At 45.7% G+C, this 20000-nt stretch overlaps 2 protein-coding genes across 4 annotated transcripts in view; one reads left to right on the forward strand and one right to left on the reverse strand.

Moving 5' to 3' along the window:
- Positions 1–14954, forward strand: part of unc5cb (unc-5 netrin receptor Cb) — a 217764-nt gene extending 202810 nt beyond the window's left edge. For both annotated transcript variants that reach the window (XM_076303131.1, XM_076303132.1), the window contains 5 exons: positions 2054–2287; positions 4007–4156; positions 5572–5736; positions 7679–7857; positions 12696–14954. In XM_076303131.1, coding sequence (XP_076159246.1) covers positions 2054–2287; positions 4007–4156; positions 5572–5736; positions 7679–7857; positions 12696–12855 — 888 coding nt within the window. In that variant the 3' untranslated portion in view covers positions 12856–14954. The remainder of the gene's footprint in view (positions 1–2053; positions 2288–4006; positions 4157–5571; positions 5737–7678; positions 7858–12695) is intronic.
- Positions 14955–15723: 769 nt separating this feature from the next.
- bmpr1bb (bone morphogenetic protein receptor, type IBb) overlaps positions 15724–20000 on the reverse strand; it is an 80765-nt gene continuing 76488 nt past the window's right edge. For both annotated transcript variants that reach the window (XM_076303133.1, XM_076303134.1), the window contains 2 exons: positions 17493–17623; positions 15724–17045 (listed from right to left, as the gene is read on the reverse strand). In XM_076303133.1, the coding sequence (XP_076159248.1) occupies positions 16920–17045; positions 17493–17623 (257 nt within the window). In that variant the 3' untranslated portion in view covers positions 15724–16919. The remainder of the gene's footprint in view (positions 17046–17492; positions 17624–20000) is intronic.

A 20000-nucleotide genomic window follows, 5' to 3' on the forward strand; every position in this document is an offset into this window, starting at 1 on the left:
AGAGGAGAGGAGGAGAGAAGAGGAGAGAAGAGAAAAGGGGGAGAAGGAGGAGGAGAGAAGATGAAAGGAGATGAGAGGACAGGAGAGGAGAGGAGAGGAGGAGGAGGAGAGAAGAGGAGAGGAGAGGAGAGGAGAGAAGAGGAGAGGAGGAGAGAAGAGGAGAGAAGAGAAAAGGGGGAGAAGGAGGAGGAGAGAAGATGAAAGGAGATGAGAGGACAGGAGAGGAGAGGAGAGGAGGAGGAGGAGAGAAGAGGAGAGGAGGAGAGAAGAGGAGAGGAGGAAGCTAGAGCAGTAGCTCAAGGCTAAAGGACAAGGCTCTACAGTACATAAGTCCACCCACCTGCGTGATAATCACCCCATGCAGGCAGCTTCTCAGCAGGACGTCTTCTCTTCCTCAGTTCACACTGTCACCGCGTAAGGCTCTGAAGGTCTGCCAAAACCATGTGAAGGCTCTTGGACGGAAACCTGGGACTGAATCGTTGTTCTGGAAAGAACTGTGGAATTTTTTTCAAGCCTCGCTGGAGAGAGAAATGTATAGATGTAGGATAAGGCCTCACACATACCTTGTTGTCACGGTGACCATGATGGATTCCTTTAGAGGAACCTACTAAGCAGAATATGCTTTCAGGGTGTTAAAGAAGTAGAGAAATAACTATTGATTATATCTTCAAGCTGCCCGTCACACTGCTGGTAATGACATGGTGGCTTTGTATAGCGTCCATAAATTTGGATTTTTTTTGGTGGTATGCGTGTGTGTGGGGGGTGCTGTCGACGGGCCGTGGTCGATCACATGTAGCCAGTAAATATGACTTTTTCCCTCTTTTTTCCCCACTCTCGCGCAAATGATGTGCTCTGTCACAGTCGAAATTCATTTTGACAAGGCCCGACTCACTTGGAGAAAAATGGCCCTCAGAAACCATTAGTTTTATTTGCAACGTGCCAAGTGAGGGATGGGCTATTTCATGTGACATGTTTTGCTGAGGTTGTTTGCGCAAAAGTGTTTGGAATGCAAAATGTAATTTCCATGCGGCCTTTCTTTGGAGTGTCCAAAAATGAGCTACGGCAGCTGATGGACACATTGCCTCTACATAGCGAACTGTGAGGAAAATGTTTTTTTTATTTATTTGTTTCTCTTTTGAAAGAAACATGTTGAAGGACAGTGCGTTCAAGAGTAATAGTGAGCGATGAATGCAGAGAGGATTCGAGTAAATAAATCATATCCCGTTGAGCCCTTACCCCAGTTTCCCCCATTCAACGCGCTAATTACGATGCTAACCCTCTCCAATCCGAAGACCCAAGGGGCGCGTTAAAGAGGCTAATGACCACTCATAATGCCGCTGCTTAACGGCCAGACAGACAATAAAGTTCTTTTTTAAAACTGCTTTTCGGGCCTCTCATAATGGGATGGTATTAATGACATGGAGGCACGGCGAGGCGTCGGGATTATGAATAATGGACGGAGAACAGCGCAGCTTGAAGGGTTCCGGCTCAGCCAGTGATAATGAAACACACGGAGCCCCTGACATAAGCTCCATCACAGAGGTCAACCCTGAGAGGTGGTGAGGAGGCCGCCTCAGAGCTATTACCTCATGGCCATCAAGGCAGACTTTTTAGAATCTCATTTGCACATTGGTCACACACATACACACACACACACAGAAACACACACACACACACACACACACACACACACACACACACAGAAGCACACAGAAGCACACATACACACATTCTCACACACTCACACACACACACACACACACACACACACACACACACACACTCACACAGAAACTCACACACACACATACACACACACACACGCACGCGCACACACAAGCACACACACACACACATAAACAGAAACGAACGCACACACACATACAGTACAGACACACACACACACATGCACATGAATGCACCTTATCTCCTTGAGATTAACTGGGGGTCCTTGGCCAGAACCTAGTGGTATTTGGGGGGCCTTGTCGTGGAAAAGTTTGGGAACCCCAGTTGTAACTCATGCTTGTGGTGTCCTCCTACCGCATCCCTGCAGGACGTGGTTGTGGTCGGCGAGGAGAACTTCACCACGCCATGCTACATCCAGATGGACGAGGAGGCCTGCCACATCCTGACTGAGACCCTGGGCACGTACTGCCTGGTGGGGCAGTCCATCAGCTCGGCCACCACCAAGAGGCTGAAGCTGGCCATCTTTGGCCCGGTCACCTGCACCGCTCTGGAGTACAACATACGGGTCTACTGCCTGGACGACACTCAGGACTCCCTGAAGGTGAGGGCAGCCTGGCGTCATCACTTCAATACTTTAAGCTGCACCACAGCCATTACCTTCAAGCTACACCAGACAGTGAAAAGCACAACATACACACACAAAATGCACACAAAGTCTAAAAAGATGACATAAAACACCATCATACTCTGAACTTGTGAGGTTACTTATTTTTATATATGGACTTTCAAGACCGAGTCCTCCCACTGATATTTGTGTGAATCACCACTCTGTTGACCAGCGCCAGCACTTCGCCTGTCATTTTGAAGAGTTAATGTGACTCACTGGTCAAACCCTTATTCTTGAAAAAGGTCAGCGGACCTATACTGTAAAAATCCAGGTAAAAGAAAAGACATTTGTATAGAAGTGCCTTCACTCTGCCAAAGGTAACTCTGAAAGGAAATAGGAAATAGTACCATTTTACAATAAGTGCCTCAGTGTCTATGAATGGCTTATAATTAGTTTATCAATTAAGCTGTAAAGACTTTATAAATCAACAATAAGATGTTATAATCCATCCGATAGCAAGAGCAACAGTGACCTGTTGCTTGCCAAATAGGGAGTGGAGTTTTTCTGCACTGTTCAGAACACATTGATGTGAGCTTACTTTGTCTTCTCGACTATCAAGAATCCTTGGTAACTGTTGTACAGCGCAGCGATACAAGACACAATTAGACTTCATGAAGAACAACTCATTGTTTTCGTGCCTGGAACATTCAGTAAACAACAATGACAGGCAGAAGGAGCATTGTCTTCATTTCGAGTCCCTGGCATGTAGTCATTATGGAGTCAGTCTTACGGCACATGGCAGAGTGGGGTCTGGTGTGTGTGTGTGTGTGTGTGTGTGTGTGTGTGTGTGTGTGTGTGTGTGTGTGTGTGTGTGTGTGTGTGTGTGTGTGTGTGTGTGTGTGTGTGGGCTTGATGGAAAGTTTGTCTCCTGGGTAGTTAAAGCCAGGCTCTGTGTGGGCGGCGCCAGCAGGTGAGGAGTAGGAGGCAACAGACGTCCACAAAACACACACACACACACACACACACGGCCACACTCACACACACACGCACATACACACACACACACACACGCCCACACTCACACACACACGCACATACACACACACACACACACACACGCCCACACTCACACACACACGCACATACACACACACACACACACACACACACGCCCACACTCACACACACATGCACATACACACACACACACACACACACACACGCCCACACTCACACACACACGCACATACACACACACACACACACACACACACGCCCACACTCACACACACACGCACATACACACACACACACGCACGCGCGCCCACACTCACACACACAGAAGCATAGGCAAACAACCAAACATATTTGTTAAATGAACAGTGAGCCAGAAGCTCTTTAAAACATGATCAGCATCCGGTTCTGGTACACAGAGCATCTAATTGTATAATAAGCTAAATTGTATGATATCATATAGAAATGATATGCAACCCTCATGATTCTACTCCTGTACAGGGCAAACACCTGTGTTTTGTTTAGCTTCAGAAGCATCCTGACCAACTTCCATCTGTAGACTACAGCTTTTTCAAAACCTGCAAACATCACTGCAAATTGGACCTGACCTCTGGCCACAAGCGCAGTGTAAAAGCGTCTGCTTTCAGGTGGCAGGCCGTCATCTGACCAGCCTGTTGCTCTCCCTCCTCTCACCTGTAGGAGGTGCTGCAGATGGAGAAGCAGATGGGCGGCAAGCTGCTGGACGAACCAAAGACGCTCAACTTCAAGGACAGCACCCACAACCTGCGCCTGTCGCTCCATGACGTCCCGCACACCCAGTGGAAGAGCAAGCTGCTGGCCAAGTACCAGGTAGGCTTCGCTTCGCAAGTCCACGAACTCACCGGCTGCGTCTGCCACTGAAATACACACACACACACACACATACACACACACACACACACTCACACACTTAGTCAACCTTAATTACTTGCTAATGACGCTCAGTTCAGAAGTCACACCGATTCACACTGAGTCACGCAGTCAGTCATCAAGCTGAATGACTTTGCCCGTCAGGTCACAGAGTCAGTCAGTCATACCGTTACTGGTGGTGCCGAAAAGAGAATGAGAGTGGCACACACACACACACACACACACACACTCACACACACACACACACAGGAGAATATTGTGTTGCAGCTCAGTGTTTTAGCGAGTAGCTCCAACTAATTAGCACCTAAGTAGTTCCAGCAGCTCAGGTACCGGAGCGTTGGTGCTTAGCAGCAATCAAAATAAATAAATAAATAAATAAAAAGTAAGGGGCTTTCACTCCCACACTGAGCAGTCATCATGATGAAAGACAAAGACACACTGTGCTTATAGCTCTCAAGTTGTTTTGAAGAAGTCCTGAGGGTCTGTTATTTATACGTTACTTTTAAAGCCATTTACTGTAGCAGGTGCTTGCGTTGAGTGTCGCTCACAGAGAAGTGAGCGCAGAGTGCAGACGTTACGTCATGTAAAGAGTACGTCTGCGTGTTTATTTTTTTTAAAGCTCTGCTACTTCAGCTCAGGAATTCGAAACACACACGGGGCCAGATGGCCTAAGTATAGAGGCAACACCACTCTGGGCGCATGAGATGTTTGGAGTAGTTTATTTTGTTAACCTCCTGTATGTGACAGATGCAGTCAGTCCGTCTGTATACGTCTGGAGTAGGACGTGTGTCACTCTCCTTCTGCCTCTGTTCATCCGCACTCTCTTTTCCTCCTCGTCCAGCTCCCTCCTCCCTTCTTCTCTCCTTTGTCTCACTATCTCTCCACCTCCTCTTCATCACCCTCTTGTTCTCTCCGTTACTCTTGTTGGAAGTGATTATCAGCTACCAAACAGCTCGTTTTAACTTTCGGAGTGTAAATTCACCGCAGCATCCTGCCACCTACCAGCAGCCTCAGCAGCCTCAGCAGCCTCAGCAGCCTCTTGCCTCCGTTTCCTGCCTCTGTCTTTTATATTAATCTACTGTACTTTTTACACTTTTGTATTTTTTTCATATTGAAAAATATTGCCCTTTTATGCGTTTTATTTACTATTATTCTTTGCTTGTGTTTATGCAAAGCACCTTGAATAACCCCTGTGTATGAAATGCGCTAGCCTGGCCATTTGCCATCCCCATTAGTACGCGTCGTGGAGGGAGATGAAAATCGAGCGGAAGTACGTAGGAAGGCAAGGCCAGGCTAGAAATGCGCTATATATATATATATATATATACATCAACTTGACGCCCCCTTGTGTTCAGGAGCTGCCGTTCCAGCAGGTGTGGAGTGGCGCCCAGAGGAACCTGCACTGCACCTTCACACTGGAGCGTCTGAGCGCCTGCACGGTGGAGCTGGCCTGCAAGCTGTGTGTGCGGCAGGTGGAAGGCGAGGGTCAGATCTTCCAGCTCAACGCCACCCTCTCCGAGGTGAGGGCTGAATACACTCGGACAGTACACATGGAAGGACACACACACACACACACACAAACACACACATGCAGAAATACACACACAAAGAGGAATACACAAACACACAGACACATAAATATACTCACACACACGCACACACATAAATATACTCACACTCACACACACACACACACACACACACACACACACACACACACACACACACACACACAGACATACACACACACACACACACACACACACATACACACACCATCACCCTCGGAGAGCTTTGCTGCGTTGTGTGTCTCTTGTCCAGTCTGTGTCCGAGTGCTGTCTGTGTTTATGTTCTGCTGTGATGCACTCCTAAGAACTGGCTAGTTATGTGCGTGTCTGGGTTTAGACTCGGCGTGTCTGAGCTCAAGTGTGTGTGTGTGTGTGTGTGTGTGTGTGTGTGTGTGTGTGTTTGTGCTTAGTGGGGGGTTGGAGAGTTCCGAGAGGCACTCAGACTCCTCAGCACACACACACACTCACTCACTCCTCAGTACACACACACTCCTCAGTACAAACACTTGTGTGTGTTTAAAGGTGCATGTACCAGGGGGTGTCTCGTCAGGGCCCCACTCAACAACCAAACGTCGTGTTTTGCCTCTTGAGCTTTTCTGTGTGTGTGTGACATGGGTGTGCAGTGCACTCCTCTGTGTGTGTGTGTGTGTGCGTGTATGTGTGTGTGTGTGTGTGTGTGTGTGTGTGTGTGTGTGCGTGTGCGTGTGCGTGTGCGTGTGCGCGTGCGCGTGCGTGTCTGTGTGTGTGTGTGTGTGTGTGTGTTGTGGGCATGGCACATGTGTGTATGTGTGTCTGTTTTTCATATCAAGCTGTGTGTGTGTCGCTGCCAGTGGGGCTCCTGAAAGCGCTCCACTCCTCCTTGGGCCTTCCTCTCTATGCCACCACCACCACCACCACCACCACCCTTATCAGCTCCCCGCATGGCCGCCGGGGAGGCCTAATCCCAGCTGACATTTAAGCACAAAGGCTGGACGGCTGACAAGGGGGGTGGGGGGTTGGAGGGAGTCAGGGGGCCATGGCTGCTTGGGAGAGGGCGTAGAGAGGAGAGATTGGGGGGGGGGGTTAAGGGGGGGCTTGGCGCTCCATGGTCATGAAAGAGGGGAATTATGGGACTTTTGATATCTCCTGGTTTGACCTTCAGGGGTGTCTGAGCTGTGCACGTCTCTATGCTCCACGGTGGTAACACCTATCAGGGTTTATTGGATCGATATGGTCAAGGCAAAGGGTAGCGGATTTCCTGGATAGTTTTTTTTTATTATTATTATTAATATTAAGCCCAGGTGTTTCTTGGGAGGCTGCTGTTGAAATGTGTTTTCAGTAGATTGCTTTTATCTTATCACACAAGAACAATTCTCCATGTGGAAATATATTTATTCCACAGGCAACTATTTTTTTATTTAATCTGTTTTTTCTGTGCACGGTGAGCTAGTAAGATCAATGTGTGTCAATCATGTGTTTTGTGTAATGGAAACAGGCACTGGATGTTACATGTGTAAAGTATAACAAGTGCATGACTGTGTTTGTAAACTGCTTGACAACCATCATATTTGTCGGAATGATCTCTTAGGTGTTTTATTATGCTTTTCTGAAGCACTGTCAGCTGTATGACAGCCTGACACACAGTTCAAAGAATTGAGAATCCCAAAGGAGAATATTAAAGACAGAAACAAAATGGATTCCTACACAGACACCATCTTTTTCTGCTAACCTTAACTGGCCTTAACTTATCTGGCCTGTTAACATCGGCCCATGGACAACAGATGCAAAATAGCCATTTTGGCTAATTCTGGCGCATTTACATTTTTATGTTCATTAATGTGCACTGTCCATGTCTAAATAAACCTTAAATAAATAAAAAAATAAAACCACCTGTCCTCCTCCTCTCCTGTCTCAGGACACCCAGTGCATCGACACCTCCCTGCTGGACCCGGCCAGCAACATCACCACCCTGGTGGGGCCGAACGCCTTCCGCATCCCCCTGTCCATCCGCCAGAAGCTCTGCGGCAGCCTGGACGCCCCGCAGACACGGGGCAACGACTGGAGGATGCTGGCACACAAACTCAACCTGGACAGGTGAGGAAACGGAACGGAGTGGTTTCTACGGCAACATCCGGAATCAACAGTTGGGCTCTAGATGCTCCAATGTCTTGGCTCATCTTTTGGCAGTAAGACCAAAAGAGTGTAGACATCCAACTCTCTATACTGTTTGGTAGGGGTATCTTCACTTGTTAGTCAGACTGGAAGCTTCCTGGAATGCTGCAGGGTTTATGCTTATAAGACTTACTTCCACTTAGCGCTAAGATGCATTCTTCAAGTTTTTGTTATGGTAAAAAAGGCAGCTTGATGGCTGTAATAGAGGTTTCTGTATTAGCACACTAATGTTGCATGGTAGTTGTAGTTTTTCAATTACATTTAGCCTCTATTGAACTCACCCATCTAGGATATGCTAAAAGTCACTTTTCTTTTGTAGTATTATCATTGTCTTGCATGTTCACTCAACTATTTAACTAATCAACTAATTTGCAGTCAACATGTTATATTATATATGCAGTTATGTTATTGTGCAAATGCTTAATAGCATTTGAACCTCAATGTTGGCCATTTGAGACCACAGAAGAGCAAGTAAACCCGTGTGCAAACTACCCCTTCCCTCCGTGTACCTGCCCAAGCCTGAGCAGCCTGGCTACTGTTGAGAATGGAGTCAGAGCACTATGTACAGTACCTGCCCAAGCCTGAGCAGCCTGGCTACTGTTGAGAATGGAGACAGAGCCCTATGTACAGTACCTGCCTGAGCACCCTGGCTACTGTTGAGAATGGAGTCAGAGCACTATGTACAGTACCTGCCTGAGCAGCCTGGCTACTGTTGAGAATGGAGTCAGAGCACTATGTACAGTACCTGCCTGAACCTGAGCAGCCTGAGAATGGAGACAGAGCACTATGTACAGTCAGAGGTGCAGCTTGTCAATAGGCAAACCAAGCAACTGCTTGGAGCCCCGAGCCGCTAGGGGGCCCCCGACCTGGTCTCAGTGCGTTTGCCGGTGGGTCAAGCGAGAATTTCGTCCATAGAGATTGAATGATGTATTTTGCGTGCTCCTACCCTATTGTACAAACAGTACGTGCATATGTAGGCCCTATGCTATGGCCTTATGAACAGCGGATCTGTGTTCAAAAAAGTTCAAAGAATCCGCACATATTTAGGCAACTGTGGTAAACGTCAATCGAGGGTGCAGTGATGACGGATCATCGGATTTTGGCATTTAGCCTACTCAATGAAGTTATAGTAGGCTAATGTTAATTGGCAGAAAGATTGAACATGGTTTGCTAAATCTATACGACAGTAGGCCTAAACTTCAGCTAGCTAGCGGCAGTTACAACTAGTCAAGCAAGGAGCCGATTGACAAAGTGCGTCAAAAACACACACCCTTTCTTCTTTGTTACATTGCTCCGGAACTGTTCATTGCAGCGAGATAAATGTGCATTGCGTGACAGAGCAGAAGTGGGGCTTTCCAACAAGACTACGCACTTGTCTGTACGACCAAGTATGAAAAGAAAATCATGAAATTAAATCAAATAGCATCATATTTACAGTCTATACTTCTCTTCTACGTTCACCTGCTCACCCTACTCTCGTTTGAATTACTCGCAAACCCGTGATCGCATAGATATGGCAAGCATATCAGATGAAAGAGGAGACACAGGGCTATCCATTGGTACCATCCTCGATCCTTGGTATCGATCCTTTTGGCTTATAAAAACAGACGAAGTGACTGCAAAATAATAACGTAATGTACACAAACCAACGCTGTACACCCATTAGGCTACTCTCGTTTGAATTACTCGCGGACCCGTGATCGGATAGATATGCCACGCACGTCAGATGAAAGAGGAGACACAGAGCTATCATTTGATATCAAGTAGGCCTACATCCTTCTGGGTTATAAAACAGACGAAGTTACAGCAAAATAATAACTTCATATAGCTGGACTTACCCCACGTTTACGATTTTTTGTCTGTTTTTGTGGCAAAGCATGTTTATAATCCAACGCTTTCGTGTGTTTCTCTATGGCAAAGCATGTTCATAATTCGGTTTTGAGATCCTAGCAAATTCCTGCATGGCATCCAATTCAAGGCTCACATTGCATCCCAATTTGTTCAACAAAGAAACCCCTTTTTTGCCTCTACTTTGTTCATGGCAATGCAGTAAAAATATGTTGTAGAGAATCATTATGAGTGCATACACCATGCACTTAAAAAAATATTTTAGAGATACATGTCAAAATATAAGAATTTTTATAATACGCTTTTTGTATTTTTATTATTTAACATAATAACCTAATGGTGATATAACATAATGGTGATAACACTTGTTGGTAGGGCCCCCTTGGAATTTTTGCTTGGGGCCCCCACAGACTCTAGAATCGCCTCTGTGTACAGTACCTGTCTGAGCTGCCTGGCTACTGTTGAGAATGGAGTCAGAGCACTATGTACAGTACCTGCCCAAACCTGAGCAGCCTGGCTACTGTTGAGAATGGATTCAGAGCACTATGTACAGTACCTGCCTGAGCCTGAGCAGCCTGAGAATGGAGACAGAGCACTATGTACAGTACCTGTCTGAGCTGCCTGGCTACTGTTGAGAATGGAGTCAGAGCACTATGTACAGTACCTGTCTGAGCTGCCTGGCTACTGTTGAGAATGGAGTCAGAGCACTATGTACAGTACCTGTCTGAGCTGCCTGGCTACTGTTGAGAATGGAGACAGAGCACTATGTACAGTACCTGCCCAAACCTGAGCAGCCTGGCTACTGTTGAGAATGGAGTCAGAGCACTATGTACAGTACCTGCCTGAGCTGCCTGGCTACTGTTGAGAATGGAGTCAGAGCACTATGTACCGTGCCTGCCTGAGCCTGAGCACCCTGGCTACTGTTGAGAATGGAGACAGAGCACTATGTACAGTACCTGCCTGAGCACCCTGGCTACTGTTGAGAATGGAGTCAGAGCACTATGTACAGTACCTGCCTGAGCCTGAGCAGCCTGAGAATGGAGACAGAGCACTATGTACCGTACCTGCCTGAGCAGCCTGGCTACTGTTGAGAATGGAGTCAGAGCACTATGTACCGTACCTGCCTGAGCTGCCTGGCTACTGTTGAGAATGGAGACTGTTGAGAATGGAGACAGAGCACTATGTACCGTACCTGCCTGAGCCTGAGCAGCCTGAGAATGGAGACAGAGTGCTGTGCTCTGCTGCGCTGCTCCTCTTTGCTGTTCTCCTGCAACAGAATGCACAAGCAGGAGCAGGAGCAGCAGGAGCTCAGTGGGTCCCCGTCCCAGACAGTCTGCCCCTGTTGCCCTCCTCATGGCCCAGCTGCCCCACGGCACAGGGCAGGCAGGGCAGGGCAGGGCAGGGCAGGGCAGGGCAGGGCAGGCTCGCTGGGCAAGCCCTGAAAGAGAGGCTCTGGATGGTGGGGTCAGGGTGAGATGAGCATTGGTGGAGTGGGGTGGGGGGGGGGGGGGGGGGTGGAGGAGGAATAAAGGAATATAAAAAGACAGAGTAAGAGTGGCAGGGAGAGAGGGATGCACAGAGAGAGAGGGGGGGAAGAAAGTGAGGAAGAGGGAGGGTGAGATAGCTTTAGAGGAGGAGAGAGGTGGCAGCTGGGTCCTCGGGCGCTCGGACGCCTACACAAGCGTCTCTTTGCTCCCTCCACCTCCACCTCCACCTCCTCCACCTCCAGTAGCAGCAGTCTTGTCTCGCGCCTACACAAGCGTCTCTTTGCTCCCTCCTTGACAGCTTATGTGAGAAGTGCAAAGTGTGTTTTCAGTTATTGAGTTCACATCTCAGCGGGAGGCAGCTTATCGGCTGCTGCAGGGTTGAGGGGTGGGGTTGGGGTAGGGGTGGGGGGGATTACCCTTCACCCCCCCCCCCCCCCCACCACCACCTCCACCCTCTCGAACCCCTCACTCACTCTCAACGCCACACAGTTGAGACTTGAAACGGAAGAGCGGAGATGGCATTTTTAAAGCTCTAATTAAAAAACCCCGTTTTTTTTTTCTTTTTTTTTGTGTTTTTTTTTTTTTTCTCGATTCGAGAACACCTACAGTATAGCTCAACTGATTAGCCAAGCCAAGGTCAGGAGACCCGTTCCCAGGGAGTTTATGTCTATAAATCTGATCTCCCCTTTGTTGTAAATCACCTTGAGGGGATTTGTCTGCTAAACGAGTTCTTCTCCATAGAGCTGCTGTGTAATGCTGCATGCACAGGTCTGTCCTTACTATAACACAAAGGATCACGGTGGAATATGAAGGCTTTGATTTTTATAACACAGTCAAGTCAAGTGAGTGCAGCAGCATTCAGCTATCCACTGACTCTGGAACAGCCCTGGAGCTAATCTAGGGCGACTCCACGGGGGAAGGGCCAGACCAGGGCCACATGTGGGCCAGATGTGAAACAGCTCTGTTTCAGAATCAGGTCCCTCAAACCTGAGATACTTGGTTGTGGGATTTAATAAAATCAGGCTAAAGTTAACTCCTTTGTGCATCACCCGATCTTGAAATGAACCACAGAACTCAAAACTTGACCACATGTACATTATATGTGCCTAAGTATGGAGTCTTAATATACAAAACTCAAAACAAGATCACATGTACATTATATGTGCCTATGTGTGGAGTCTTAATATATAGTAGTTCTCTATTTAGTATTTAGCCAATGGAGCGGTCATTGATGCATTAAAAATAAAACAATAAAATGAAAATATCCTCCTCATCATCATCTTCATCTTCCCTTTTCTGTAGTGCAGGGAGGCACCTAGTCCCTGCCGTGCTGTGTTGTGTGGGAGTTCTGTGTGTGTGTGCCCCTATACTGACCAAGTAGAAATCTAAATGGAACCTCTCTCTGCCATCCGCCTGCTCCGACAGGTACCTGAACTACTTTGCCACCAAGTCCAGTCCAACGGGGGTGATCCTGGACCTGTGGGAGGCGCAGCACTTCCCCGACGGCAATCTGAACCGCCTGGCCGCCGTGCTGGAGGAGATGGGCCGCGTGGAGAACATCGGGTCCATGACCATGGAGCACTGACCCCCCGTCGACCGCGCGGGGGCTTCGAGCAGAAAACCGTTCCATTGCAGGGAAGTTGGACAGCTGACAGGATGCATACACACACACACACACACACACACACACACACACACACTTCCACTCACGCACACACACACACACACACACACAAACTAAGACAGAGCCCTGAACAAGCATTAACAAAACTCCCATCCTGAAAATGTTGAGATAAAACTCTAGACGAAAAATTGTGCAGGATAGAAATCTCAGCGCAGGAGAATAGATTGCTTTAATCCATTCATATGTAAAACAAATGGACTTGAATAGTGGTGGTGGGGGAATGGAATGAGAGGGGAGAAAGTAATGACTAAACTAGAAGAGGAAAAAATAGCCCTGTCTGTACGATTCCTGGTACAGTTTTCTATTTCCCAATACAGTTTCCTAGGAAACGCATGTCTCTGCTGTCCATTTATTGGACCTCCTACTCCACCTTTACAGGAAGCGTAGGCAAATGATTGACAGGCGAGGGTGCGGGGCAGGGCGGGGCTTCAACACGTGGGCAGAATCAGGGGATGGTGGCACCCACTAGAGCTGGCACAGGAAAGTGGGAAGATGGGAAACAAGAAACGGGTGCTGCAGTGGGCACCCAAGTGCCAGCTTGTGCCATCTCCTTCTGCCACATGCCTGATGCAGTGCTTATGGTTTCTCCTCCCCTACATCACATTTACTTTGGAATAACCTGAAAGTACTCCAGTCCTGATTTTATATGAATATATATTTAATATTGCCTTTATTTATACACATGTATCTCTCCCATGGTTTGATTTTCGTGCGGCTTCATATATTAGCCTAATTTACACACGTCTTCTTGATTTTTTGTTTTCTTTCTTGGCTGTTTGTGTAGTGTTTTTTTATTTGTTTTAAAAATCACAATTCATTGGACACATTTTTTTTCATTGCTTCATAGTGCCACCTAGTGGATATCCTCAGCAACAGCAATGCTCTGCCACCGTACTGTAGGCAACAAATTGGGAGTGTGCAGCCTGTAAATAAGCCAGTACATCATCAATTGTACAGCGGTGTAATGATTATGACCATTCTTTTCTTGTGTTTTGGTTTCATGGTGATCAGTAATTATAGCTGCGATTTAGCAACAGAAGTAACTACCAAAATCTGTTCTTTGCAAGTGTGTTTGTCCTGTCTGAGTTGCAAGATACCAGCAGAAACAGTGAAATATCTCGGTCACCAGTTAAAATGGAGGTGACACGAAAGGCTTGATTTCTGTGCTGTGCCGTGAGTTCAACATGACCAGTTTTTTGCAGCCACATTTTGAACCAATTCCACCATTGGTTCCTTTTGACACTGTTTCAACACCATCCATATTTGTTTGTCTTGTTGATAATAATCATATGAAGATGATGACAATATCAACTGTGTTTGATTGTAATTCAGTGATAATTTCTCTGTTGCTGTTGTTGATGCTTTTTGAAACAACTGGACATCTTTGTTCAAAAACACAAACGCAAAAAGGATGATTTAGGTGTGTATAGAGATTTGTGTGCTAGAGCTGGACAAAGTGTAAAAGAACGTTTTATAAACCTGCTGTGTTGGATTTGTGGAGGTGTTAGCGGGATTATGGACCTCACCTCCTCCTCTTAGAGACTTCTCTGATCCAATAGAGAGAGAAAACTAGTCCCGGGAGCATACAAGTCAGCAGAAAGAAACTGATGATAGAATGCAGTGGATAATTGAAAGTTTCAGCCTTTTTTTCATAGGATGAAACAAGTTTGTGACTAGACTGGTAAAAAAAAAATATTTGTATTTTTCCTTTTTTGGTTCCTTTTTTCTCTTGTACACGTTTCTAAAAGCTGTCTATGCAAACCTGCCATCATTTATATTCTGAAATGTACATGCATCAGAGTGCTAGCAGTGGCATTCTATAGGTGTCACAGCTCTTGATTGTGAACGTTATATTTATGGTGGGGATGTTACCTATTCTTTTATGGCACGTTCATGATGTTCCTTGCAACAGCTTGCATTTTTTTTTCTCTTTGTGAAGTTTCTGTACAAAATGTAAGAAAGAATTTTTAAACTGGTAATAAATTATATTTATATGCAACACTGAACTGAGGGGTGTGTTGTTTTTATTGACCTTAAAACCGTAGGACGTTGTGGACTCTGGAAATAAAAAACATTTAAATTAACGGGGGATATTAATATTTAAAATAACTAGTAGGCTAAGGTTGTGGCAATGTGAATGTGGAAAACGTAGTGAGTATTTTCCATTCTCCTTTTCAATGATTATGTCGGAGATAACGAAGCTCTAAATGAATTGCCCATGCCCTACAGTAATGAGTGTCCATCTCACTGTCCTGCAATCCATTAGCTCACACAATCTATTATTATCATTCTGAAAGACTTTCTCATTTCATTATAATGCCATTTATGACCTCGGTGACCACTGATTTACTCTGACTGACCTCTAATAATGACCTCTTACTGTAGCTATATTGCAAAGTCATACAACTCCAGTTACCCTTGCTAACTATAAAACAGGCCAAGGGATTGGGATTGGAATCTCATGTATCCAGACCTCAAACAGCACAAAAACTGTATGGTACATTTACTCACTGATGAGTTTGGTAACTGCACTGTCTGTGGTCACTCTAGTATTTCCCTGGATGAACTGAAATTCTTCCTCCAATGTGAAGTTGCAAACTCATTGCACCTTAGGAGGAGTCCCAGAACCCAACTTTATTATTTTGATGAGATATATTTTAGTCTTTTAAGGAGATTCTACTCCAATGGAAACACAAGCAATATTTGACTGGCCAAAGTAGGAGTCACATATGAGCCTTGAAAGCAAAACACTACATTGAGGTCAACATCTTTTATTTGGGACCCTGACACACACAATAGAACCTTCCGAAGCATCACCGTTCTGTACAGCCATATGTTAGATAGACATAATTAAACATACATTGACTAAAGTGATAAATAAGGCACAGGCCAAACTGGATAGATTGGCAAAACATCCTGTACAGCAAACAACAAAAGCTTCACACAAGAAAACACTTGGTAGCTTCCTTATGAATCCATTGATGTCCACGTACGTCAGACTGATATTTATATTCATGTGGACGGATGCAAGGATATCCATTCCTAAGTCATACCACCCAAAGAGCTGCTGACTGTAGGCCAGAATTGGCTCGGATCCGGCACGTAGCTGGGTCAGATCCACTCGAGGGGGCAGCCTGCCTGAGTGACTGCCAGGTGATGCCCAGAGTGCATTCTGGGTAATACTGGGTAATACTGATGCTGCAGGAAGTGCCAACTAAAAATGCTATGCGGACGCAATGTCAGATCTCTTGGCGGTGACAGCACTTACGCAATTCATTTCTATATTAGGACCTCTCATTCCATGCTTCTCTGAAGTCATAATTTAAATAAACAGACCTGATGCCATCATGATACTTTTTACATTTTGGGAACTTGTTGAGTTGCCCAGTCCTGTATGCTGTGGTTGTACCATTTAGCATATGGAGTCCAAAGCTTACGTAGATGCAGTGGTGTTTTCCCCACACTGCGTGAAATACTTCATCTGCTGTGTCTCACAAACAGACTCTAATGGCTCTAATGTTCACCATCCCAGCATAGGGTGGACGGAATATGGACGGAACAATGCCCATTCGAACAAATATATGGCTTTCCATGACTACTGTACAAGAGCTGCCTCTTCTCCTTCATATGTCTCTGCAGTTTGACCTTGTGGACGTATTGGAGGGAGGGAGTCATCCGCGTCACTAGAGGGCGCAGTCCTGCCACAGTCATACACCTTAAATGGGGTCCATTCAGTCTTGGGAGCTTTCACAGAAAGCAGGGGGCTGCTGCGTCACCGTCTTCCCAGGCTCGTCCATCTCCTCCGGCCTCTTCCGCTTCGGATGCAGAACGCTACAGCGCCAGGAGTTAGGAGACTCAGATTTAGGGGCGTAGTTCAGAGGTCAGAGGTTACCCTTCAGCCCTCTTTGAGGGATCCAACTCCTCTCCCCCGAACTGTACCCCCAGGCGTCCACCCACGTCCAGTCTCAGAGCTTGATGTCTTGTGACTCGGACATCTTGGCCAGCGTCTTCTTGACCCGGAGGGCGGTGAGGCGGGAGGCGGGGTTATGGGCCCAGCTCTCCATCATCAGCTTGCCCATCTGCCTCAGACACTGGGGGACAGGGAGGAGCGCAATCAGCAACGCAACGACAAAGCAGAACACACACACACACACACAAACACACACACACACACACACACACACGCACACACACACACACATATACACACACACACACGCATGCAAACACACACACGCACACACACACAGACACAGACACACACACACACACACACACACACATCAAGTTAAATAAAATGGCATCCCATTCATGGTTAGCTCAGTCAATTGCTTTTTTCTCTTTAAGACTATTTAACACGTTTTACACAACTCACACAAAGTAATGACCAAACAAGCACACCTGCGAAGGTGTGTGTGTGTGTGTGTGTGTGTGTGTATTTGTGTATATTTGTGTGTGTGTGTATTTGTGTGTGTGTGTGTGTGTGTCTGTGTGTGTTTGGGATGTCAGTGTCAATGTCTGTTGGTTGCTGGCGGTACCTCGTCGCTGCTCCAGCGGTTGGCAAACGAGGGTCTCTGTCTCTTGATGCACACCACCTGCCTCATGTCCTCATAAGACGGGTCACCCGGCACCAGGTCATGGTAGGGCAGCTGGTACTCCTCCACGATACCTGCAGGACAAACACAGCACACGGTCATGAGATGAGGAAAAGTCCAAAGTGCTCCGGAATTGCAGAAAAAATTGAGGGTGCTCTTTGGTGTAGGGAATACAAAGGTCATTTGAAAAAAGAAGGAAATCTAAGGCACTCTTCGTATCCAAAAATGTATGAAAAGCCTTTATTTTACATGGCTATGTCACATTTAAAAAAAAAAACCCTGAAGGCCTACGCATGCCGCTACGCATGGGTTGCTGCCCAGTTTATGTTTTTTTAATGTGACATAGCCATGTAAAACAAAGGCTTTTTATACATTTTTGGATTCAAAGAGTGCCTTGGATTTCCTCCTTTTTCACAGCACACGGTCAGAGAATAATAATGAGGACAATGCAGGAATTGGATTATTGTTCCAGACAGGATCAATAGAGAATTGATCATTGTTCCAGACAGTTAAGACAAACTACCACATAACTTATAAAGGGAAAGAAATGCTGATTTAGAATAATGTGATCTTGTTTGCACAAACGGAAACTGAACAGTTTGCTAACTCAGTTAACAGTGAGTGTTTGCATATCCACCACTCAAGACACCTAACCAGTGTTGTAATGTAACGAAGTACAAATACTTCGTTACTGTACTTAAGTAGAAATTTCACGTATCTGTACTTTACTTCGCTATTTCAATTTATGGCAACTTTCACTTTTACTCCACTACATTTCCTAGATAAAATGTATACTTTTACTCCGTTATATTTCCACTAAGCATCTTCGTTACTCGTTACTAAAACATAAAATTAGAAGAAATTAGATTGCATTACGCACGCTCCGCCCGCTCTATTTCTGCGCGTGTTTGTTGCTAAAGAAGGACGCACAACTGAAACCGCCATGAGCACGAGCATCTACTGGAGGACCTCCCGTTATCATAGACGACCACCCCGACGATAGTGGTGAACAGGGTAGTGGTGAAGATAACGTCATACACCCGTGGCCGTATTTGCAAGAAATGTTTCTGCACATTGGCAGCTTCTGTGAAGCTGAACACCCCGCTACCTGCCTCAGCGGCCTGTGAAAGGCTATTAAGCATAGCAGGACTTGTCTTCAGTCCAAGAAGAGTAAGACTGAATCAGGCCCGGGGGAGTAATCGGGAGAATTCCCGGTGGGCCGCTTCACTTTTGGGCCGGTCAAGGAAAAAAATAGACATTGGTCACGTTAGTCTATCTTATCTTAAAGTAGGACACGTTCCGCATTCTGTGCATGACACCAATGCAATGCCTCTGCATGGGTTGTAGCCTACGTGAGGGAGTTCTCCCCTCCCAAAAAGAGTTGGTTGGGTCCATATAGCCTGTCTTTTCCAAAAAGTTTTCTCAGATACGGGGACAAGTAGAGAGGATAAATTAAAGTTATTTAATGTAAGAAAGAGCAATTACCCTACATGATAAACCTATATGCCTTGTTTGCTCAGAAGAGGGTGTAGTAAAGGAGTAGGCTAAGTCACCAAACAACAATATAGGCCTACTATAGCCTACCCATGCAAAAAACATGTAGCCTAAACATTAGTTCAATATGCCTCTTTGTGGAAGCGTGGGATAGGCTACATTCCAAAGGCTTTCTTTCTTTCTGTTTTTTTTTTTACTTGTGGAATAGTGGAACATTTTTTGTTAACTTCTCAGTTGAAGTGAATTATTATATAACCTTTACACATTTGTTGAACCATGGTACTGATAAAAACTACAGGATAGTAAGAGCTGAAATGTTGCTTCATTTATCCAATTTCCACCACTATGGAAAACGTGGGCCGGTCTTGGGCCTGAAACTCCCGGGCACTGAATTCTGGCAACTTTGAAAAACAGCTTCTTTTGAACAGACACCTTTTCAGTTTCAACTAATGACTGGCATATTAGTAGCTGCTGGACATAGGTGGCCAGTGTGTGTGTCTGATAGTGAGATGGTGACCTGGGGAGTAAGCCCTAGAAATGCTCATACAACATGACCAAAATGGTCTCCCTACCAGCAGGTCATTTTTTTTAAAGAAATAAGTTATTTATTTTTCATTTTTACCTGAAGTTCGTACAAAAGTGACATTTCTGTTTGTTTTTTTCTTTGATGTCAGCTCTAAAAATATGCTGTTTGTTCTTTGAACTTAAGAGAATTGTGCCTGAAAAGTCCTAGAAAAGAATGTGATTTTTGGTTTGACGAGTGAGATTAAGAAGATATGGGATATATGAATATGCTTTATGCTTTACTATAAGAAAGCCAAAATAAAGTTCACAATAAAAGTTCAAAATAAAACCGCTTGCTTTTTACTTTTTACTTTTACTTCAAATACTTAAGCACATTAAATATCAGAAAATTACTTTTGATACTTAAGTACAGTATATATCAGATACTTTAAG

Source organism: Alosa pseudoharengus, unplaced genomic scaffold, assembly GCF_046254945.1.
Source record: "Alosa pseudoharengus isolate Yale_2024_CS ecotype anadromous, Long Island Sound unplaced genomic scaffold, YU_APseudo_1.1 YU_APseudo_1.1_scf_24, whole genome shotgun sequence".
NCBI classification, from domain to species: domain Eukaryota; kingdom Metazoa; phylum Chordata; class Actinopteri; order Clupeiformes; family Clupeidae; genus Alosa; species Alosa pseudoharengus.